Source organism: Pleurodeles waltl, chromosome 7 (genome assembly GCF_031143425.1).
Source record: "Pleurodeles waltl isolate 20211129_DDA chromosome 7, aPleWal1.hap1.20221129, whole genome shotgun sequence".
Taxonomy (NCBI): Eukaryota; Metazoa; Chordata; class Amphibia; order Caudata; family Salamandridae; genus Pleurodeles; species Pleurodeles waltl.
This window is the reverse complement of record NC_090446.1, coordinates 930,580,148-930,604,835: the sequence shown is the minus strand read 5'-3', so window position 1 is coordinate 930,604,835 and position 24,688 is coordinate 930,580,148. Positions and strand designations below refer to the sequence as shown.

General features: G+C 44.5%; 1 protein-coding gene across 2 annotated transcripts in view; it reads left to right on the top strand.

Annotated features, from left to right (window-relative positions):
• Positions 1-24,688, top strand: part of FAM114A2 (family with sequence similarity 114 member A2) — a 181,221-nt gene that overhangs the window by 50,760 nt on the left and 105,773 nt on the right. For both annotated transcript variants that reach the window (XM_069199606.1, XM_069199605.1), the window contains exons 2-4: positions 1,947-2,167; positions 3,064-3,160; positions 23,362-23,460. In XM_069199606.1, the coding sequence (XP_069055707.1) occupies positions 1,961-2,167; positions 3,064-3,160; positions 23,362-23,460 (403 nt within the window). In that variant the 5' untranslated portion in view covers positions 1,947-1,960. The remainder of the gene's footprint in view (positions 1-1,946; positions 2,168-3,063; positions 3,161-23,361; positions 23,461-24,688) is intronic.

Genomic DNA, 24,688 nt, shown 5'->3' with positions numbered 1-24,688 from the left:
TTTTCTGGCCAATCATTTTGATGAAGCATAATCGTGTTTTGAAATGGTGAATTTTGGCAAAGTAAATGGATTGTTATTCCTTCTTATATTTCTGTACGTATTGAAAACCTTTTTCACTTGGTATGCCTAGTTGAATATCCTTAAACAAGATTATGGGGGTCATTCCTACCCTGGCGGTCATAGACCGCCAGGGTAGGTGACGGAGGAAGCACCGCCAACAGGCTGGCGGTGCTTCCGGGGGCATTCTGACCGCGGCGGTAAAGCCGCGGTCAGAAACGGGAAACCGGCGGTGTCCCGCCGGTTTCCCGCTGCCCCAGGGAATCCTCCATGGCGGCGCTGCTTGCAGCGCCGCCATGGGGATTCCGACCCCCTTACCGCCATCCTGTTCCTGGCGGTTTTCACCGCCAGGAACAGGATGGCGGTAACGAGTGTCATGGGGCCCCTGGGGGCCCCTGCAGTGCCCATGCCACTGGCATGGGCACTGCAGGGGCCCTCTAACAGGGCCCCACATTGATTTTCAGTGTCTGCTTGGCAGACACTGAAAATCGCGAATGGAGCCGGCATCCTCGTGGAAGGGGGTTTCCCGCTGGGAGGGCGGGCGGCCTTCTGGCGGTCGCCCGCCAGCCCAGCGGGAAACTCAGAATGACCGCCGCGGTCTTTTGACCGCGGTACGGTCTTCTGGCGGGGGAACTTTGGAGTCGCTTTGTTGTGAACACAAATGTTATATGCATGCTGTGCACTCTGTTCTGTTCAGTTCGCTCTCTGCGTCAGACTCTGCCCAACCATGGCGCACATATCTAGCATTATTTCCCAATGTACAGTGGTGTGTTTACAACACTAGTTTGCCTACTACAGAAGGTCCAACATAGCAAGAAGTAAAGTTGTGTAACAGGTGGAGCAAGGAGGAGGAGAGAGTGTTAGTCCTAAGCTATGACTAAAAAAGGAGAAGTTGGTCGATGGACCAAAATTAACAGGCTGACTGTTCACTGGATAGCTATGTGAATTTACAGAACACTAGGGAAGTTCGTTTCAGGGGGCATGAGTTGTGCAATTTGTGTAAGGTCCTAAGGCTTAAAGCACAAAAATAATTATTTGAGGTAAACTACTGTAGTTAAGTGATGGACAGAAAATGACCAGACGTGAGGAAAGAAGCATAGATAACTGGCAGAAGATTGTAGATAACTATCTGTGGAGCAGGAAATAAAACAGGAGCAGAAGGTGGAGATTCCATTAAAAGGATGGGGGTAGTGGGACATATGTAAAACACTGAGGCAGAACTATTGGCAAGAGTCAGGAAAAGAGAGCTGAAAGCTTCCATCACATGACATAGAAAGATGAGCATAAAGTAGCTCTCCACCAGGACCGCCAAGGCTGCCGGAAGCTAGAACTTATAGGAGCTTGAAAACAGCTCTGGTAGAATCAGCAATATGCCACTACCTTCGTGGTAAAATGTGATACTCAACCCTGAGTAAGAGAAAACTACTGGACGAAATGCACAAAAGAGAGCCTTTGGCACTTACTTTCTGCTTATAAGCAGTTCCAAGTAGCTGCATGAACTAACTGCACAAGGCAAGTTTCATAAAATAAGGCAAGTCACAGGCGAGAGTATTTCCTACCTAAAGACAGCAGACAATTTTGGAATTTTTAGAGTTGTAGTGTATAAAGTTGGGCTAATTGTTGTTGGGATTTTGGGAATCGTTGCCATGTGTACAGAGAAACTGTAGGCATTGGAAATCATAACTAAGGGTTCCATACTTCCATCGGTATTGTAAAGCAGACCCAGAGACCACAGAAGAGCTGTAGTCTTGAGACAGGATCATTTAAAGGCAGACTTATTAATTTACAGTATTGAATTGGTTTCATATGTTGTTCTAGGGAGTGTGGAAGTGTAGAGCCTTTGTGTGACGGTTACCAGATGATCCATTCTTGCTTTAAAAATCTTGCAGGAGATGTGCTCACGATGACTGAGCAGAACAGCCCAGAGGAATTAAGAAGTTCTGTTGACAGGACAAGCCAGATGGATGGCCCAGATGATGCCCCCAGCAGCAGCACCCTGACTACTGAAACAAGTGACTATGAGCTTGTGAGCAGCACTCGAAAAAGGCCTGATGTGAAAGCATGCATTGACCCAGCACCATTAGAGGACACCTCAAAAGCTTCTGAAAAGGCAGGTAGCACATATATATCCATTGTTCATACCCGATCACCTCCTTTATTAGCCATGGCTTGCTGTACATTTCATGAAAGAACAAGACTACCCACTCCCTTTTTCGTTTCAGTTATTTTTGTAGCAGCCAACAGTAGCTTGAAAACACATAAGGACAATATTGTCTGCATCCTTACTATTCAAAACACTCGTTAGTGGTGCAGCATCTGATCAGCACATTGCAGTAATCAACGAACTGGTGGGGCTGTGTGATTATCCCAATCCACTTGAGTGCTGAGATATCTCCCAGTCTTTGAAAATCTCCCTCCAGAGGACACTGAATGGCTGTGGTTTCTCTGATAAAGATTTCATCAAAGACTCAATAAAACTCGAGCATAAAATCTAATAGAAAAGACAATGAATGCACATTAGCTGTCACAGTATACATAAAAATAAAGGAGTTATATGAAGTTTTACAAGTTTCATGCTGCACACTCATACCCAAGTGACCTAACGGAAATGGTCAAGTACATTTTTATACCAACCATATTAAGACTATGAGCACAAGATGTTTGCCACAAACACCATTTTCATTCTCTTGATAATATTTTCATGAAGCCTTCTTTAACATGAAATATTGTATTCTCAAAGGTGTATCGCTGGAAAAAAAGAAAGTTCCTATAAACGCCTATAAACTCAAAATTATTCATCAAATATCCATCTCTGTACGTACTGGATATATTTGCACAGCATTCTCCAGCAGCACGGTACGCTAGCTAGTGCTTATATCTATACTAGGATTCATGGTTTCTTTATTACAGGTATTCCCATATTAATGTTTTGACTTGCTAAACAAAGGCACTCACTTTGGCCTGCTTGCTGGTGAAAGCTGATTATTGTGTTGGCTTTTCTCCTAGGATTGCTCTTCTTCTACGTCTCCAACTGCGTGGGGGTACTGGGAGAACTGGGGGAAGACATTATTGTCGTCTGCTACAGCCACAGTGGCTACAGTAGGTAAGGTGTGGTAATGTAAGGTAAAGGCGTTATAGTAATTTCTAAGGTTCTGTACCAAATGGTGTTGTCACAAGGACAGTCTTGTTGTATGAGTAGTCCTTAATGACCAAGCCTCCAAGAAGGTGCGGCTTTTGGGCGTTGCGAGCGGTGCTACTGCACCGGGCGCTGACCTCAGGGGGCGCTGTGTTTAGCAATAACTTCTGAAACTTAAGATTTAAAAGCACCTGCTGAAATGTTCCTTGTGTTTAGCTTTCAAGAAACAATTAAAATGTCAAGATACCTCTTGTGATTAATGTTCCTGCTAGTAGAGAGATGAGAGTTTTGCCTAGTGGCAGCTTTGACTCAACATGAAGTAGCATAGAGGGTTAATATGCCAGCTGCAAAAAACAGAACTATGGGGCATATTTAAGAAAAGTGGTGCTGCAGATTTCTTTGCGTCAATTTTCTGGCCCCACTAACGGTGGGATGCCCCCTTTGCATACATTATGTCTGGCGCAGGCATAATGTAGCACAAAGGGGTTACAAAGTGGCGCAGTGCCCGCATTGCGCCACTTTGTGAATAGGGCGCAGCATTTTTGGCCTTATAACGCCACATTAGCTTAAAAAACATTCACTAACGTGGTGTTGGAATGGAACTAGGGGCTATTAAATATGCCCCTATGGGGCATATTTGAAAAAAAGTGGCACTGCACACAGTGCTGCACCACTTTTCTTGCTCCCATTAGCGCTCCCCTAACACCACCATGTGTGTGCTGTACTTAAAATACTGCGCTACATGGCGGTAGTTAGGGGACTAGTGTCAGAATTTTGGATGCTAGTCTGGCGCTTTGCAGGATTAGCTTAAAAAATGTTGATGCTAATCCTGCAAAGCACCCAGAAGCCCATTGTAATCAACAGATGCCTCCCTTTAACGTCTGCTCGGAGCAGGTGTTAATATCTGCTTTCAACAAGAAAAGCGGCCTATAATTGTTCCTCTTCTTAAGTATAACCGATACATGTGTCGCCGACATGGAGTGCGTCACTGCGCCCTGGATTGGGATGTCTTTAACAACGTTGGCCATTAAGGGCAACAAGATAGGTTAAAAGCAAGACCGACTATGTAGTGATGCAACCGGTGCATCTGCACTGGGTGCTGACCCTGTGGGGCGCTGTCTTTAGAATAAACAAGGGTTTATGAGCAGCTGCTGCAGAATTTTCCGGGAGTCCAGTAGATTTCTGGCAACAATAAACTTTCAAGATAATTCTGGTGATTAATGATCCTGTAGGAGAGAGATTGTGGCAGTCTGACTCATCATAAAGTAGTGGAGAAAGAATGTGTACTACGCAGATAACAGGACTTTATTTAATGTGGATAGCTCAGTAAGTTGCTGCTTTTGTCACAGAGATCCTTTCGTTATTTGCAGTTTAAGTTACAATCCTATTATAGCACAATAACTTATGAACTGTCTTCAAAAGCTGTATGCAAACTCCATAGTATAGATTGTGTTTTTCCTCTGTCTTTCATTATCTATTCTTAATATTACTGAAAAGGCTTTGTTTGAGTAGAAATACATTCTTATTAGTAAAACCAACTCCAACCAGCACTTTAAAATAGATTAAATGTATGTGAGAGAGGGGCTATGGAGAGATGGGAGGCACTGGTGGAGGGTGGTAGTGAAGCAATCCGTGGAGAAGGAGATCATGGGGGGGGCACCAAAAAGAATAGTCTCATTGGGCACCACCAGCACTAAAACTGGCCCTGGCCAGATGTTCTTATAGAAGACAAGAGTGAATCAATCTAGGCCTTGTGCTTTGGAAAGTTTAAGGCATTTGACAGCTAAGCTAATTTTCTCTGTTGTGGGGGATTCTAGACTGGTCCACTGGTCTGCAGTCACCTTGCTATGGTTGGACTCCTGTAGGAATTGCCCAATAGCAGCATTATTCCCTTGATCAGCGAAGTACAGCACTTGGTAAAATTGTGCAGTGCTTTTCGTTTGTTGTTCTCACCATTTTGAGCTTGTCATCTGGGGTTTTAATAGCCACATTGTGGGATTGGACCTGCTTCTTTCTTAGTTTGGCTTTTAGTGGTCTCCCGACCTTTTTACTCTCTCGTAGTAGTTTTGTTGGATTTGTGCTAGGTAATATTCAGTTAAGTTTGAGGGGTCTTAGTTGGCCCCTGGCATGGATTATTTGGCACAACATCCTTTTAAAGTGAGTTGTCTTTGTGCCCCTTCCAACTTTCTTAGATTAGCTTGGAGATCGTCGGCACTATGACTTTCATAAGAGTTCCACAAGGTCTCTGTGTTACGGTCCTGAGTGTCCGTGAAAGCTATAAACTCTTTGATTCAAGTTTGAACGGTTTCGCTTTCCACCCTGGCATTAAGTAGATGACCATTGAAATGCCACCCAAATCTACCTCCCTACCTCGGCCCATGACCTGAGAATTCAAATTATTTGAGTGTGGTTGGAAAGTGACATCACCCCAATCCCATCCTCCCTGACCATGTGCAACAAAAGGCAGTCACAAAATACAAAATATGTTCGGACATAGAATTTGTGGCCTGCTGAGTAATGTGAGTAATCTTGGTCATCTCTGTGTAAGAGATGCTAGTCACCCACCAGCCCTTGATCATTGAGCCAGGGGCGCCCCATTACCGAAAGGATGAGGGTGTCTCTCTCTTAAGTATCAGAGCAGTCCAGGATGCCATGCAGAGCCATATGTTAATCACTTGCCATTAGTAAGGTGGCCTGAGGCTAAACCTATCAACCTGCGGAGTATGTGCCGAAAATGCTGCTCCTGCCCCTGATTTGGACCATATATGAACACCAAAGAAATGTTGCGACCTATCAGTGTGTCATTTACCAACACTCTTGCTGAGAACCCTGCATGTCGACATAGTAAGATTCCCAGTTCCTTAATTTTGGAGTTGGTAGAGGAGTAATATTGTTGTGGGAAAAAGCATGCACTCATCCGCCATACACTTCTCTGAGGTAGGTTTGTCTCTTGAATGAATGTCCCCTTGTAAATTGGTGAGTGCCTGCAATACTCATTGTTTTGGCAGAAGTGATAAGACCTCCTACCATCTAAGATGTGAGTTTTATCTATTTAGCCATACTGTAACCTTTATTGAAAGATCTTAGTGACTCAGAAGAGCAAGCTCATCTCACTATGTTCATAACTTAGACCTGCCATGTTAGAGACTGTGGACTGCCGTCTCTAACTGCCATTGTCAGTATGTATGCCCCCTATTAAAACATTAGTACTACAACGAATATCTGAAAAGTATTCCAGGCATTATTTTTGGTGCAAACAAACCTGGTAACTTTCTAATTGAAGACCTCCCACCATACCATGCGTTTCTGTGAAGGGTGTTTTGTTTGGAAAATAAATGTTCACCCCTTCTTCCCACCAGGCCCAAAGTTGTCCCATCACCCGACGCCTGAATCTTCTGCACATGCTGGGCCACCTGGGGACGTCTCCGTTTCCCCTGTGACTCCAGTGTCTGGTGTTGATTGAAGTTCTGGTCCTCTAGTTCATCGGTGGTGGCAGTCACCTCGTCACTTTCTTTTTTTAATTGTCTCTGGGCAGGGTTTGATGTTCAGTTGCCGTTGCACCACATTCCATCATTCTCTTTTTTGTTTGGGGGCTTCAACCTACCAGTTGAGTAGTAGGACCCCCGCCAAAGAGTTGCCACTAGTGCCAATGGAACAATATCTTATGTGCATCTGCCAGCTATTTGGCCTTTTTATGTTTGCCTTTCCAGTCCAATCAAATCTGCAGGGGTGTCCACATTTGTACAGAATTTGGTCTTGCTGTAGGCATTGTCACAGGATAGAAGTATATCCTTTTTATATAGTCTGATCCCTGCAGAATCTTTGTAGATGTGGAACCGATGGCCTTCAAACATACAGCTCTCTTAGTTCCTTACTACTGCCGTAATCTTTACCTTCATCCAGAAATGGTGGATTTTTGAGATAATATCTTGAGCAATTCCCTTGTTGTCAGGTGCTCGCCACTCTGGGAAAATAAAATACCAGAAGAAAAGGTAATCGCCAATAAAAGTTTCTACATTACATAAAAGATTTTAAGTTAACTGTAAAGTGAGAGCACGATAGGGACCGGGCTGTATCCAGGGTGAGGTGGACTGCACTGGGCATAAAGAGCCCAAGAATCTTAAGTGAAAAGGTTTCCATATCTGCTCCTATTCCCCAACTCGTAATACTCCTAATGCTCAGGGTATCCTATTGATCTATTTTCTTTTAGTTTCTCCTGAAGATGTTTTGCTCCCAGAGAGGCAGCAATTCCCCTTTGATCACTTTTATTACTTCTTCTCTTCCATCATTAGATTCCTCGAGGCTGAAGACTCTTTGATACATGTTAATAATATATAATTTTGCTTCCTGTTGTTCCTGTTTAAGATCGTCGTGCAGTGCTATGAGGTCCTCTCTGAAACTTCCATAAAAGTGTTCCAAGAATTGCATTGTAATTTGGTGACCCAGATCCATTAAGTGATTGTTGACATGATCTTTGGTTTGCTTGTTGAGTTGACTGTTGGCCACTTTAAAAGGAGTAGCTTTACAAAGCGATTCCTTTACAGACTGGTCTTGTTTGATTCAAGCAGATGCCATTGCTCCATGGTGATCGTGACTCCAGATCTCTCCCCTGCTCTCAGAGTGGTTGGGTTTTGTCTGTTTCCTTCTTGCCCCCATGTAGGGTGCTGTAAGTTCTCACATAGATCTGTCCTACTCTCAGAGACTAAATTGCATGTTTTGGTGCCTATATGGGGCTCCTCAGCAGTCATGACTATTGGGCACTAGTCAACCCTCACTTTTTCTCTCTTGAATGCCTCCTTCTTGCCTCTTTCTGGAGATCTCCACCCACAGAGGCCTCTTGTTATGGTAGCCCCAATATGCATGGGTCTCTCTAGGTCACCCAGTCCCTATAAGGCAATTTACTGTCTGTGGGAATCATTCATTCACCTCCTTTGGGTGTACAACTTAGTCTGTTGACATGGATGTATGCGATGGCAGAAGTTCTGCACTCTTGACGGTTTCGCCACCCGGTAGCGGGGTCTATTGGCTCCAGTCACCAAAGGCAGTTTCAGTGCATGCAAAGCCTCATTGTTGGGGCTTGTTGTCTTGGTGCCCTGGCTCTTTGACCTGGGTGCTTAATTTTTCATCCTTGACTTGTCCAGGGCTGACTGTCAATTGGTGATGCCTTGTCACAGAGTGGGTGGAGTCAGCAACTCTCACTGAACTCATACCTCTTTGTGATGAGTAAGAGAAGGTCCTGCACCAATATTAGCCAATGAGAGGAGTGGCGGGACCTTCTTGTTTTCCACACCGAAGTGTCGAGATCCTTCCCTTGCTTTTTCCCCCATGTGTCCTCCACCCTGCCACCCCCACTGCTGGTCCTGCTATCACCGCCAGTGCCTGATACATACCTTTTTGGGTCAAAGCCTAAGCACAGCTGTCTGGTTTGTTGAAGAAACCCTGGGGACCTTCACAAAGCTTACCTGGAAAAAACATTCTGCCCTTTACCTACCATTGGCTTTGTAGTTTGTAACTCACATTTCCTTGCGCACTATCAGCTGGATTCATTTGTTTTAGGCTGTCCAGCTTGAGTTCATCCCTGTCCTTGCCCCTTCTTTTTTCAAAGGGAGCTGATATTTACTTTTCTTTCTGAGACTTAAAAGTGAGAGCTTCTATAGATAAGCAAGAGGAACGAAGATTACTCTCCCGATGGAGCCTTCTCATTCCCCTCCTGTGCTCCAGTATACCACGCTGTACCATAACCTTTAAGACAGCCCTGCAGGAAGGAGGTGCACACACTTTCTGTGGCAACAAATATTCATGTTGAGGTTCTGCTATCAAAGCACTGGGGCTTCTAGTGAATGTCTAATAATATTTCTGTTTGCAGTTAGCAAGTCAGGGTACCAAACCTTTTTAATAATAACACCCATTGGCAAGCTAAAAGGTATAGCCTACACAACTACACTTAAAGAGCAATAGCCTCAGTATGAACAACACGTGCAGTAGTTCCGTGCCATAAAAACCTAGACAACACAGATTACTGCTTTCCAGAAAACTGGAAACAGGTACATTATTTACACTAAAGCCTTGAACATCCTGCCTATGTCAAAATATAGTTCTTACACTATTTGGTGTATGTGTGTATTGTCAACAATAAAATAGGTGAACGTAGTCCAGTAAAACAAATGCAGCCTACCACCTGGGCCGGCTTTAGCACTGCTGGAGTCTGGTGCGATACTCTACTGTATGCAAATACACTCTTCCACTCTACTGTGCACCACTGCACTCTTCGCTACTGCTATATATACAATAGTCCAGTCTGAGCCACTCCACTGTACACAATCCGCTCTATGCTACTCTACTCTTCATCCCTACACTCTGTGCCACTGCACTCTATTCCAGTGCACTCTGTGGACACTACTCTATGTCACTGCACGGTACTCTGCACCACTGTATGCATTTCAATCTACTCTAGACCACTAAACTCTACTCCACTCAACTGCACTCTACACCTCTACACTCTGCATCACTTGACACCATTCTAATCTATTCTGCACCACTGCACTCCATGCCATTCTACTCTACACCATTGCATTGTACGCCACCCTCCACCTCTGCCCCCTGCACCACTCCACTGTCACTTCACTCTACTCTGAAACAGTCCTCCCTATGAAACTGTACTCTATACCACTGCACTCCTCGCCACTGTAATCTGCAAGACTGCATTGTCAGCCACTGAACTCAACACCACTCTACTGTGCATTATTGCACTCTATGCCATTGCACGTTATGCCACTCTGCACCATTGCACTCAGTCACTGCACTCCATTCTGATCTGTTCTACTCTGCACCATTGTATTCAGCCCCTGTACTCAATGCCACTCTGCGCCATTGTACTCTACGACACTGCTCTGCAAGACTGCCCTCTCTGCCACTGGACTCTACCACTCTACTCTGCACCACTGCATTCTTCACTATTCAGCTCTACATCGCTGCACTGTATGCCACTCTATTCTACTCTGCACCATTGTACTCTATGCTACTGCTCTCTGCACCACTCTTTTCTGTGCCACTGCACTCTACTCTGCACCACTCAACTCTGTGCCACTCGGCTGCACTCTATGCCACAACACTCTACATCACTCCACTCCACTCTAATCTAGTCTGCTTCACCGCAGTCTACACCACTCTACACATCTGCACTCTACCCTGCACCACTCCACTCCGCCCTGAACCACTACACTTTATGCCACTTTACTCTTCTCTGAAACAATCTACTCTACACCATTGCACTCTATGCCACTGCCCTCTACTCTGCACCACTCTCTCCACTCTGCTCTACGTCACTGCGCTCTCAAAGCACTCTACACCACTTTACTCAAAACCACTGCACTCTACATCAATCTGCTCTGCATCACTGTACTTGACGCCACTTTACTCTAGGCCACTGTACAATACTTTAGGACACTCTACAATACTTCACTCTATGACCCTCTACTCCATTAAACTATACTCCATTCTGTGACACTCAACTCCACTCTACAACTCTACTCCACTCTATGCCACTCTACAATACTACTCCACTCTACGATACTCTACACTTCATGTCACTTTACTCCACTCTATTCTACAACACTATACTCAAAGCCACTCTATGCAATTCCAGGCAGGCCCACTCCAATCTACACTACTGTATTCTGTGCCAATAGCCTTTTATGCCACTCTGCTCTACACCACTGTATGCCACTCCACGCCACTCCACTGTACACCACTCCACTCTACTCAACTCTACAACACTCTACTCCACTCCATGCCACTCTACACTACGACACTCTACACTTTATGCCACGTTACTCCCTACTCCACTCCTCTTTAGACCACTCCACAGTACGCCACTCTATACCACTCTACTCTGTGCCACTCCATTCTAGTCTGCCCCACTCCACTCTATATCACTCTGTTGGATGCCATTACCCTTCTACGCCACTCTACTCTACCCCACTGTATGTCACTGCACTCCACTGTACACCACTCAACTCTGCACCACTCCACAGTATGCCACTCCACTTACTCTAAGCCATTCAACTCTACAAGGCTCTACTCCACTCTATGCCATTCAACGCTCCTACACTACTCCATTCTATGAAAATCTACTCTGCTTTCCATGACTATGCTGTATTCCACGCAATGCCTATTACGCCATCTGCTCTACACTACTCCACGACATTCCATGTCACTCCATTGTACTATACTTCACTTCTCTCACATCTACTCCAACCTATGCCCTTCCACTCTACAAAACTCTGTTGCCTCCATGACACTCCACTTCACTCTACATCACTTAACTCTACACCATTCTATGCCACTTCATAACATTCTAATATTCTCCACTTTACAGAACTCCATGATACTCTCTTTACCCCACTAACTTTTAGTCATGCTGAACAGCAGTCTGGCTGGTGTGCATCGTGGCTCAAACATAATGGTAAAGCCAATAGCTCTTGCATAGGCAAGACCTATTCACTTTGCCAATGCCTGTTTAATGTTAGGGTGTGTGCATGCATGTATGAATGGGTGTATTTGTGACTGTGTGATATGAATCGGTGTATGTGTTTATGTGCTTGCGAATAGTGGCTGTAGGTGCATGTGCTTCTGAATGGATGGCTGTGAGTGACTATGGATGGGTGAGTGTGAGCATATGTTGTAGGAAAGTACCTTCTTTTGGCATGTTTACCCACACTTTTTGCCTGCTGTCAGTATGCTTTGACTGTTTTCACTGGGATCCTGCTAACCAGGACCTCAGTGATTGTACTGTCTCCCTCTAAATTGTGTTGCCTATGACTTTGCACACCCCACAATTGGCATACTGGTGCTCCCATGTAAGTCCCCAGTACATGGTACTTAGGCACCCAGGGCATTGGGGCACCAGGGGTTCCCCATGGGCTGCAGAATGTATTATGCCACCCATGGGAGCCCATGCAAAATGTGTCTGCAGGCCTACCTTTGCAGCCTCTGCACCAGGTCACTGCACCAGGTCACTGTAAGTCACTCTTATGGTAGGCCCTCTCAACCCAGGGGCATGGTGCTGGTCCCTGTGTGTGAGAGCACCCCTGCGTGAGCCGAGATGCCCCTACGAACTCCAGTTCCATTACACTAGACTTCGTAAGTGTGGGGAAGCCATTTTACCTGTGTACTGGACACAGGTCACTACCCATGTCCAGCTACATGTTGGTAACTCCGAACCTGGGCATATTTGGTATCAAACATGTTGGAATCATATCCCAAGACTGTTGCCAGTATTGGTTGGATGATTCCATGCACTTTGGGGGCTCCTTATAGGACCCCCAGCATTGCTCCTCCCAGTCTTCTGGGGTTTTCTGGGCAGCCAATGCTGCTTCCCCCCTTCAGAGAGGTTTCTGCCCTCCTGCTGCTTGACCAGCTGTGACAGAGGAAGGCAGAACAAAGGATTTCCTGTGGGAGAGGGAGGTAACACCCTCTCCCTTGGAAATAGGTGTTACAAGGCTTGTTTGCTCCTCCTTCAAGGGATCTTCAGGCTCCGCATAGCCCCAACACTCCTTCCTGCAGAGCACAGTTTCCTGCCTGCTGCTCGGGCTGTGTGGGACTTCTCTTAAGGTGTGCTGAGTGGGCCTCACTGCGACTCCTGTGCCTGCTACCAGTGAGTTATCTGTGGGGGCTGCCTTCTCTTCTTGTTACTCTCCCAGCTGCTGAGGGTCACCCCGGAGTCCCCTCCTGGGGTTGAGTCCCCTGGACCTTGCTGGGCCTCTTCAGCCTTGCAAACCTTCTTCCCCATTTCTTGCATTTGCGAAGGCTTGTTGGTGGTTTTCCAGCATCACTAACCGACTGTATCTAGACCGCCGACTTGAGACATCACTTGCATCACTTCTGGGACTTCTCTTCAACTCCTGAGCTGCACTGCTGGCCTTCTTCGTCCTCCGTCGACCGGGTCCTGCATCCACAGAAGGGTGGACTACCCACCCTTCTGTGGATGCAGGACCAGGACCCTTCCACAGCCAGACACTCCACCACAAACTGAACTTGGTCCCCTTCCGTTGCAGGTCCTCTTCTGTCAGGATCCACCTTTGGGTTCTTCCAGTCTTGGCTGAGTCTTGCATAATCCTTTTCCAAAGTCCTCCTGCTGGTTTTGGCAAAAAACAGGTAATTACCTCTGCTCGCCTGGTCGCTGAGGGTCACTCTGGTACTCATCTCTTGGGGTTCCTGGTTCCTCCTGCTCCCTTCTACTGATTCCACTTCCTTTGGTGGGGACTGCCTTTCACATTCCACTTTTTTAGTGTAGTATTTGACCCTCCTCTAGGGTCCTCATTGATGACCTATAATTTTGCCAAGCTTATTGCTTTCTATGCTCTTTACTGATTGCTAATGTGTATACAATAGTGTGTTTACTTCCCTCCAGTTAGGGGATTGTCTATTCAGTATTCTTGTATTTGTCTTATCCTAATAAAGTACCTTTATTTTTAAACACTCTGCAGTTCTTTCATGTGTGAGAGTGCTGTGTGTCTATAGTGGTATTGCATAAGCTTGTCTCCTAGATAAGTCTTGGCTGCTCATCCAGAGCTACCACTAGAGAGCCCTGGCTTCCTAGACACTGCCTACACTTCACTAATAGGGGGTACCGGGACCTGGTATAAGGTGATAACACCATAAGTGCTCACCTCACACCAGGCCAGCTTCCTACATTTGTGTACACGTGGCCCAGGCCACTGCTAAGCCACATTATGGGCTGCCACCGACTGCAGGGCCTTATCTGTATTGGCAGGTAAATCAAAAAAGAGGGCCCTTGTGTCGTCTCCATCTGCGTGGAAGCCAGCGCTCAGTGCTTCAGCCACTCTCATCTCTTGATGTTTTCTTAGCAGGTGTCACTCTGTCCACCTCGCTTCGACCACACGCTGTGATCTGCTGGGGGAATGCCCAGTGTAACCCAGCCTTGGTCCACTTCACTGCCACCTCCTCCCTCGGGATCCTTTTTCCCCTCTTTTGAAGCGGAAGTCCTTGAGTGCCACAGCAGTGCCTATTTTTTGGCACCTGATCACCTCCTCACTGCCCACTCAGCTGAGAACGATGCCAACTTGGGAGATGCCACAGCAACCTGCATACCTCTGCCCTTCGTTGGTGACTATCAGCCATAGTGCAGCGTTGTGAGTCCCCTTGTGTACTTCGAGGGATCTGGGTACATGGGATGCCTCCTGATCGTCAGGTCGGTCAAGGGAGCACCGAGAGAGTCGTTTCACCTCTTCGCCATCATGGCCACGCACCCAGGTCACATTTGATTCCCTTTTATTTGTACAGATTCACATGGTGGTTATTTTAACCAGGCATGACGGTTATCTGCGCTATAAAATAAGTGTTTGAAACACGTCTGGTTGTCATGATAGTTGGCACAGGCTCACCTTTTGTCGTCACCATAATTATCCAAACTTATTAAGTACTATGGTCATTCTAGGGATGAAAACGATGACCGAGCACCCGGGAGATGGTGCTACTTGGAACAAAGGCTTCACAGTTCTGGAGAAGCATTTTGAGACCAGTTAACTTATTGTGAAAGGAGGTATTGTAAAGAGCAGTGATGGACAGTGGTTTCATCGCCCGACCATAAGTTATGGCCTCATCCAATTTACACAGGAAAGGTTTTCAGAGCACTTGAGAGTCGCTTTCCCTCTATGGAAATTAGCCTACCTTACCTGTCTGGGAGATCCTTCTGGCCACACAGCATTTGGCCGAAACTCCTCCACCATTTTTTGAAAATGGCACTCTTGAAAGCGAGGGTGTGGCTTTGGCCAATAAAAGGATTCCAACCACATGAAAAGACCAAATACAGGGGGCTGATATGTACCCGGGACTGTTCCATAGGGAAAAAGGGGCGGATGTATTTAAATCAATAAGAATGTAAGAGGGTGAAAACTTTCAGTCTGCGAGGTGATGTGAAACTGTCAGCGAGTTCGCTGACCAGAGCCCCATCTCTCCCTTGGAGGATGAATGTGATTCAAAGCTTAATGAACTTTGAGAGGCATTTAAAAAATACTCACTCCGACTGATTGCTGAGGGTTCTTCCTACCAAGGGAAGATACATTAAAATACATTCTGACTGCTCAGTGTGTTCCTGCGAAGAAAAGAGACTTTAATGAATTCCTGACTGAAAGCATTGATTCCTACCACGGAAATAGAGATATAATACATTCTTGACTGACGAGTTATGTTCATACCAAGGAAGATAATACAGTTTGTGTATTTGAACTGCCCGAGTCAGATACTGTCCGAACAAGAACGCATCCACACTATCCATAGGCATTTGCATATGAGACTACATTTCACATGAATCCACAGAGCTCTCAATGTTTGGGAATTAAATCACCCATTTTGGAAATATCGAGTTTCCTTGAGGTCCAGAATGTCCTTGCTGGGCACTAAACATACTTTGTTGACGCAGCCAGGATCTCAACTTGCGAAATCCCTGGAGATTATTAGTTTCCCTTTTGAAGCTGTTTTGAAGCTGAATGCAAATAAGTATTGTAAGGATTTATGTTATGTAGCGGAAATAAAACTAAAATAGTTCAAATTATTATTTCTGAGTTCATTTCGAACGACTATAGAGGATTTTTTGTTTTCAGATTTTCGATCGTAATTTCCATGGGGAAATGGTTAGGGCCCACTTCACCTTTAAAGACTTGAAATTTCAGATCCATTTATTGTCGTTAAGGTAGTATTGTGTGTTTAGGTAGGGAAGAGATTTATTAGTACCGCTGTGAGCTGTGTTTTCTGATGAATATTGATTTATATTGCAGTCTGCAAAACAACCGTCAATGTTTGTAAGTCCCAGAGATAATGTACTCTCAAAACAGATGGTAGTTGTCTAATCAGAAAAGGAAGTGAGTTGATGCAGTAAGCACAGTATTATCAATTGCATAGATATTGTTTATATTTCAGTTCCCTTCCACCTGTACCCCAGAGTGTCTGAGGGAGAGAGATATTTTGGAGGTTTATCATATGTGATAGTGTGTTCAGTACAGAGATAAGGTATTAAATATGCATCATATTCTCTGAGATTGAATGAGCCTGATTAGACATCTGTGCCCAGAAAACATCCAATTCCTCTTTCCCCTGGTCCACAGCTGACTATCATATTCCTACTGTATATTGTTGGCTGTGGATATAGAGCGGAACAGCTCATCTCTCTAGTTCAGAGGTCTTCAAACTGGGGGGCGGGCCCCCCTTGGGGGGCCTCAAGTGATCCCAGGGGGGGCGCCAAACTCTGGCCAAAAGAAATATTATACAGATAACATGCCTTTGTTTTAAGCAAAAGCATGTTATTGCAGTTTTAAAAAGGTAACAGTACTTAACTGCAATGTTTAAATAGGTTTAGACCTATTTAAACATTGCCATCTTTCTAAAATAATTGTGAAAAATTCTGAGGGGGGGCCCAATGATTTTTATTTTTCAACTGGGGGGGCGCGGCATTAAAAAGTTTGAAGACCACTGCTCTAGTTGGATCCGGAATTGAAATGAGTGCATTCTGACACTGGTTCATTGAGATGCTGCAAGATTCTTACTGTCAGTCAAGAAACACATCTGCCTACTTCAAGAAATATTTGTTGAGTTGAAATTGTCTTTGTCTCAGCCTCTGCAAGTAATAGGGACCCATCCTTCCATCTGTCTTCACATGCGCAGACTTGGGCTTATTACCATCTGGAGACATTCTCTGTTCAGTTGCCCCATAGCCTTTTGCCTATCAATACTGACTTTCCTTAGAAATATATTGTTACTAAGATTGGTGTTTCTGTATTTAATGCCCACACAACTTACATCTGTGGTACTTTTATACAAGGGTTTCGACCAAGAGAGTAGCCAGCAAATTAAAATACCCCTCTTCCCCTCTTTGAACTAAAGCTCTGATGGCACCAAGCGAGCACAGCAAGTGAACCTAACCCTCCCTAGAAGAGCTCTCTTGACTTTTTGGTCCAAGAATCAATCCATTCATTCTTCCACCCTTCCATACACAGACTGATATCCACTATTCAACTTTACATTCTGTCATCCATTCATTCTTTCATCCATCGGCCAATTTTTCAAAATCTAATCCATCCGTCCACTCTGCCATCCATCGATCCACGCGCCCACTCTGCCATACATGCATCTATCCATTCTTCCACTCGTCCAACTGTCCATCCATGTACTCTGCGATATAGCCAATCTGTTATCCATTGATCTTTTTACTCTGCCTTACTTTGATCTGTCCATCCATTCACCTATCCATCCACCTCTTTATTCTGCCTCCTTTTACCTATCCATGCACTCACCCTTTCACCCACTCATTCATCCACCCAGTCTGTCATCCATCTTTCTTTCCTTTTACTCTTCGTCTCATTCAGTATCCCCCACCCCCAATTTCCCATGCCTGTTTAATCAGTCTTTCGTTCTTCCTTGGCTCTGCTTGATCTTCAACTGGTCCTGGATTCATTTACAGCATTAATTATGAGCTTTTGCGAGTTTCAGACAGGAGAGGCCCTTAAAGAATCCCACCCTGATGTAGCTTCTAAAGCAGGGGGTTCACAACTTGTTCTTGTGTGGACATACACTGTCTGTTTGTCCCTCTATTCCACACTTAAGACACTGTGTACCTATCTGAGTGATGACACCTGTTTCAATGTTTTTTCAGTCGTCCTAGCACTGCTGTCGAGGGACACTTTCTTCACCAAGTATGCCTTTATGAGAAGGGGACAGAGGGTTACCATAGTGAATTCTGACATAGGTTTGTAGCAGCAGCCATTTAGTAGGCTGGATTTTATGATTTGGCAAGGGATGGATTTGGATGTTGTGGGATCTTTCTCTGTATATGTTTACAACAAGGACATGCACTATATGTGTGCTGTCAAAATTAAAAGTAGTTGTATAGGTTTGTGAAAAATCGCAAGAACACAGCACACACTACCCTTGTGAAAACAGTGAATACACACACATTAATCCTACTTATCCTAACTTAGGATATATTGGTCAGCCTATGTCTTGGCGGAATGGGACACCCCCTGTAGTTACACACTTGACAGATATAGGAGTGAATGTTAGCACATACAGCAAAACTACATGGATCTCATAGATGCACCCATGTGCGGAGCACAATGAGCATACTTTTTTCAAAGGCTCCAAGCAAAGCAGTTTACACATACATCGCACATTACTTAAATTGGAGAACATTTTCTTTAAATTCATAGGTGGCAGTGATGAAACCACATCATACTTAAATTATGTGAGCTGAGTGGTGTCATGTTGTTAAAAACAACGTACGTTCATTCATATTGAGGAGGACTTATGGGGCAGTCCCCTTTGCAAGCAAATCTAGTCCCAAAAGAACACATTGACAAACAAACACTAGTAGCCACTAGGTCATTTGCCACTGTGGAGAATGTGTCTAAGGTATTAAACCCACGTAATTTGTCTCACCCAAGATGATGAATTTTACCACGCTTACTTTGTCACGTTTGTGTCCTACAGGCTTACCTATGCATCCTTTTATCATCCGAACTGATACACATGTCTTGGGAACTGCTAAAAGTAGTGCTATGCTGTGTGTCCCGTCAGAACTACACAGTACTAGCACAATTACGCCACACACTGTGCCATATGGGGAATTTATGCTGAAGGGGCCGCATAGCCCCGAATGAAACATTGGGAGCCACGCTTGTCTTTCCAAACAAAGCGTAATCCAGTGGAAATGACCAATTCTATTCAGAAACCTGAAAGTGTGCAGGCTTTAAAAAGAATTGCGTTGCCCTGTGCGAGGGTAAATATGATAGGGCAAGTTGAAACTATACTTGGCTATGAAGGCAATATAGACTAGAGATAGCACACATTTACAGATTTATATAGAAATCTTATCAGTGGTAGAAAACTGATAAAATCATATTCTCTATTATAAGTGAAATTATGTTTAGGTTTGCTCATGTTGTGTATATCTATTAAGAAAATATGGCGCGATAGATGTCATAACTCAATGACGGTCTGAGGAGACACTGGTGGGAGAGCAGGTGGGATCACTGCATTCTGAAGCGTTCACCCTAGATCTCTCTGAGAGAATCTACCTTTTGCCCAATTTCTCCATTTTCGAACTGTACTGATATAACTGATTATGAAAACATGGTAGACAATTAACTGCAAAACTGCATGCTCTAAATCTATGTCTAAACACCTGTCCTCACCCTGTACCAGGCCTGGATGTCCCAGTACCTTGACACTTGAAGAAACTTTAACTTTAACAGTGTCAGCCTAAGCACTTTTGTCAGTTTCAGTATTTCTGTGGGTTGTGTGTTTTTGTGGATTTTTTGATAATTTTACAACTGTTCTTTACGCAGAAGTTACCTAGCAGGTCTGAACCTGCAGTGTCACCTTCCTTTCAAGCAGGCCCAGTGTAGAAATTAGGACAAGGGCAGACACTTCAGAGCAGCTTCTCGGTATGGCCTGGAGACAGTATCAGCTATTATGCTAGTCTCACTTAATACAAAAAAATGCATAAATATAAATATATTAATTAATACTAAGAAGAAGGGCTTTCCTTCAGCTGCTATTGATATTAAGTTTCCTCCCACCACAGCATACAGTCCATGGCAGTGGATGAGCCACTAGAGCCATTGGCGTAGTTTCTTGTACTTCGAGTGGTGGCATTTTGCCTGGCCACATGTGCACATCCACCCAAAAAGACATTTACTGCAGCAAAAGAGCTGGTTGTGGTCCAGTACTTTCTCTGCTTATTTCACTACATTCTTTAGCCTTTTTTATTTATTTTTCTCATCTTTTTGTTTTGAAAGTTATGCTACAATATTTCAAAACTAATAATACCATTTATTTGAACTATTAAATTGAAATAAGAGAAATCTAGATCTGTTCTAAGTACACCTGCCTGACAGGAAGAACCTGTAATGTTCTATTAAAATTATATATGAAGGTTACTTTTTCTTCCAATATTTATTTTTATTCTTATTTAAAAATAAATAAAAAATAAAGCAAAAATTGGGGGCTATAACCCCAACAGCAGACAAACTGACTCCACATAGATTCATAATCTAAGTATTTAGGAATACGGTTTGGTGAAACTGAGTATCAAAGTCCAAACAACCGACACTCCTTAAATAATTTGAAACCTATTATACAACCTATAACAGCATCCGAATAGGAAACAGGTGAAGATCATATGATTAGAAGAGAATGAAGAAACATGTAATGTCTCAAAAGGGACATGGAATAAAAAGTTAATGGCCCCGAAAAGGTCTGTTTTTCTCAAATACAAATGCAAAATAGCAAAAAAGAGAGGAGCTTCTGTTCTTGTTGCATGTAGACTGTGGCCTTGGAAGTGTCTGGAGTAGTCAATTCAAATGTCTCGGTGGCTTAACAAATTCACAGGTCTTTTCTCTTCTATAAGCATCTCTTCCGACCAAATAGTTTCAAAGATATGAGTTTGATCCAATGGACAATAATACTTCTTTAAAAATGTAGATAACTTTTTGCGAACCACAGGAGCCCAACTGTTATATGTGGAAAAAGTGTTGCCTGTAAAGAAAAAAACATATGTCCCTGTAGACGGGTCTCCTCGACCGCATCTTGCAGCTCCTCGGGCTGGCGCCTTTCGCGCGCCTCACTCTGAGAACTCCTGCATTCCCATGGTGACATGGGAACGCCTACAGACGCTTCAGACCCGGATTTCCGGGTTTCCCGATCAAAAGAGAGGACGGACTGTTGAGAGGAGGAGGAGTTTTCGCCAGGAACGCGGAAGACGGAGCAGACAGAGACGCCGCGCGCCGAGAAGGGAGAAGAACGGACCGGAGCGGATTCCAGAACCCTGCGGAGAAGATCCAAAAGGAAGCCGAGACTCGGAGGCGTCCACTTCCCACCATTACCCTGGAGGGTCGTGGCTTACCAAGGTACGGTCCTTATTAGGAGGTCGACAACCTAGTTTTTATTTAAAAGCACAAGGAAGGGGGGCAGAGAAACGAGGGGAGGGACTGAGGAGGGCCAGGGAAAAGGGAGCACAGAGAACAGAATTAGAAGAGTGAACCCTTGGACAGAGCACTAAGAGAGAGAGCTTGTCACAAGTACTCAGAACATCTCACCCCTCACTACCGGGCCTATATTTCTACACCTCCACCTCTATATCAAGAGCTCCCTCCCTTCCTGCATGCCAAACCCCTAAAACCCACACAAAAACCCCACAACCGACTTACCTTTGTTTTGCTCCTGTGTTCTTTTTCCGGTACCAACGGGGAGACCGCATGATCGGACGCCCTCCAGACCTAAAAGAAGACAAAGAACAGAGACGTTTAAAGACAAGGAAGAGTCAACCGGAATTGTTGTTACCACAGTACCTTTACATTATCTTTAGCTTCACCTGCCTAAATCTATAATACATTTTCACCCTATACATACGGCTCAGAGTCCTCTGTACCGCCAATAGCCTACCACAGTCCCCTACAGGTAAATAAAGCACTTAGTTTTTTGTGAAAACCCTCACACACCAGGGTTACTTGTTGGTGGCATGCTTCATCATAGGGTTTCTTCAATTCCACTACAGAACGGGGCATGCTGCTACCAATGAGAGACACATGAGCACTGGACGTTTAATACCAAATGAAGTAGATAATGAAATAAATGAGAGTGGTTTTCTTTAAAAGGTTAAAAATGCCTGCCTGGTAAGGCACGACTAGTTTTATTCTAGTCCCCAGACTATCAGATTAAAAAAGGGGAAGATCAAGTAGAAACTAGTGTTGCACTGGCCCCTGTTTCTCAAAGTTGACATGTTTCTGGCCACTCTTCCCAGTGGCAGTAATCAGGACCAAGAGGCTTAATCCCTATTACCCATAGAGGATGTAATTACTGGATCGCCAATTTATACGCACTGCAGAATCAGACCATGCTACAGTGAATATCTCACCTTCTTGGTGACAAAGAATTCCCTTACCTAGTTGGTGGGAAAATATTCAGTACAAGTAATAAGGGCTTTTCATGTCGCATGGATCCACCAGTTGGCCGGTGAGCCTGTAGTTCCACTTGCATCAAGGTCTCGCTCAGGTGGATTCACCTACTTTGATTCACAGGGGTCTGAATATTGCCACACTTAGTCAGCAATATATTTTAGTTTTTTAAATTTGAGGCACATGCTTTCAATAAAAATGTAATCAACATACCAGCTTGTCAAGGCCAGCCCTACAGTCTTTGCCAGTACTTGTTTTTCTTTCTGCCAGCATTGCTAGGATACTTATGAACAAAATATACAACGATAATAGATATTCATGTAAAGCTGTAGAACCTCAGGGACTTCTCAGGGCAAAGAGTAACACTGGCCACATGACTCAGTCTTATTTCAACTAATTGCACCTTAGAGCACAAATGCTGTAATGGAGTATAGAATCCTGATTTGTTCACCTAAGTGGTAGGGTGTCTACTTTTTTATGCTCATCATTATTTTAATTGCAATATTTATGCGTCTCGTTTTGTAAGTAATACTTCTGACTGTATATTGTGTTTATTGTGTGTTACTACTGCATCGTGCTGTATGAGTTTGTAACCCACTACTACCTCTTGAAATAAGCTTTTATTGCTGAGCTCTACCACTCATGTTTCGTCAAGTGCAAAAAGGGATTGATGTGGCGGTCTATTTGGAGTACACCGGTACTTGTGTCCCTTTAACACCACTGCTAAACGACCAACTTGTGTTGCCCTTTAACCAGTAACAGCCCTAAGACTCAACGCAAAGGCTTTGCAGCCTGTCCTGAAAAAACGTCTGTACCGACCAGTGTACTTCACAACTTGTTTTTATACATACCAAAGTTCTTCACTAACAGTGTTTTCTGACTGCCAGTAGTTTGTCTACCAATGTTCTTCTTATAGGCATTTCCTACCATAGTAATCTGGACTCACCAATGTGTCCACCCGGCAATGCGCTCCATTTATTCCATTATATTCTGTCCACTGAATTGTGCCTCCAACAATGTGCATCATCCACCTATGTTTTGTGTCCACTGATGTTTTACACTCACATGTATTGTGCATCCTCTATTATTTGGTACCAGAGTTATGTGTCCTTTAGTGTTCTGTTACCACTTTGTCCTTGGACAGAGCCTTCAGCTTGCCCAAATTGCTGGACCTAAGTCTGTGTCCATTCCGTTTCTCAGGTCACGGAATATCTAGCGCCATTGAGAAGGCAGAAGCCAGCCTTGGTATCCCAAGCCCAAGTGAGATCTCTACAGAGGACCAAATCCAGCATACAGCAGGTGAAGCATGCAAACATAGGAATGAGACTGCATTACCTGTGACACAAAATGTCTTTGGGAGAGACAAGCTAAAAGGGGAAGGGGGTTGCGAGCTACGGAGGGATGTAAAAGTGAATAATGCAAGGTGAGGCAGATTTAGAATTATCAGAAGATGTAAGCTTGAGAGCAAGCTATTAGTCAAAGGAGAAGTTGGTTTATGTGAGCCAGGAAGGTAAATGTAAGCCATTGTGGCAAGGAGCTGGGAGTCAGGAGAGAATGATGCGTGAACGTTGAAAACAAATGTTAGCCATGGAGAAAGATGTGAGCCAGGATAGAAGGTTGATCTGGAAAGGATGCAGGTGTAAGCATGTGAGAAACACAAGCAATAGAATGTGTTGTGATGTCAGTTGTGAGCTACCTAGGGAGATACGAGCCAGAGACAGTGATGTAAACATGCATGCAAGGGAAGGACCTGGGAGCCAAGGGAAGGGCTGTGAACTCTGTAGCAATGAGATATATGTGATTCAAATGAAGAAGATTTGAACTAGTCAGGTAAGAAAGCCAGAAAGAGTTATATTGTAGCTGGGAAGGGATATGTGTATCAGGAAAAGAGGGTGCGTTAGCCAAAGAGGAAAGTCATAGCCAGACGGAAAGGGAGATGAAGGCCAGATTGATGTCCAAGCATACAGAAAAGAGGGAGGATGTGAGCTGAGAGGATCTGTGCACAAAGTAGAGAATGAGGAGGAAAGAAATGAACTAGGCAGCTGCCGGTAGGGAAGCGCGAGTCTGTGAATTAGATCAGATTCAGACAGAAAGTGAGCTTTGGTCCGGAGAATAAATGAGACATTAAGTGGAATGTGAGTCAGGGAAGTGTGTATAAACTTGGCAGTTTATTGTGGGCAATAAAGGAGCCATGCTGAAAATGTGGAGCTCGGGAGAGGTGAGCAGTGGTTGGAAGGGCATAGAGCTTGAGGAGAAAAATGATGAGCTGACATAGTTGCAAGTCGGGGAGAGAATTTGACAGTTGGCCAGGGATAGGGCAGGAGAAGGTGGTTCAGAGAATGATGTGTGATCTGGACAACAAGGAAGATGTGAGGCAAGAAGATCGGGAGATACCATCAGGGGAGGAAGAGTCAAGCCAGGCAGGTAGATGAGAGCTGGGGAAGGAACTGTGAAGCACACAGCAGCAGGAAGGGTGGTACTTTTATGCCAGGAAGGGGTGATATTAGCTGGTGAGGAATAGAGATGG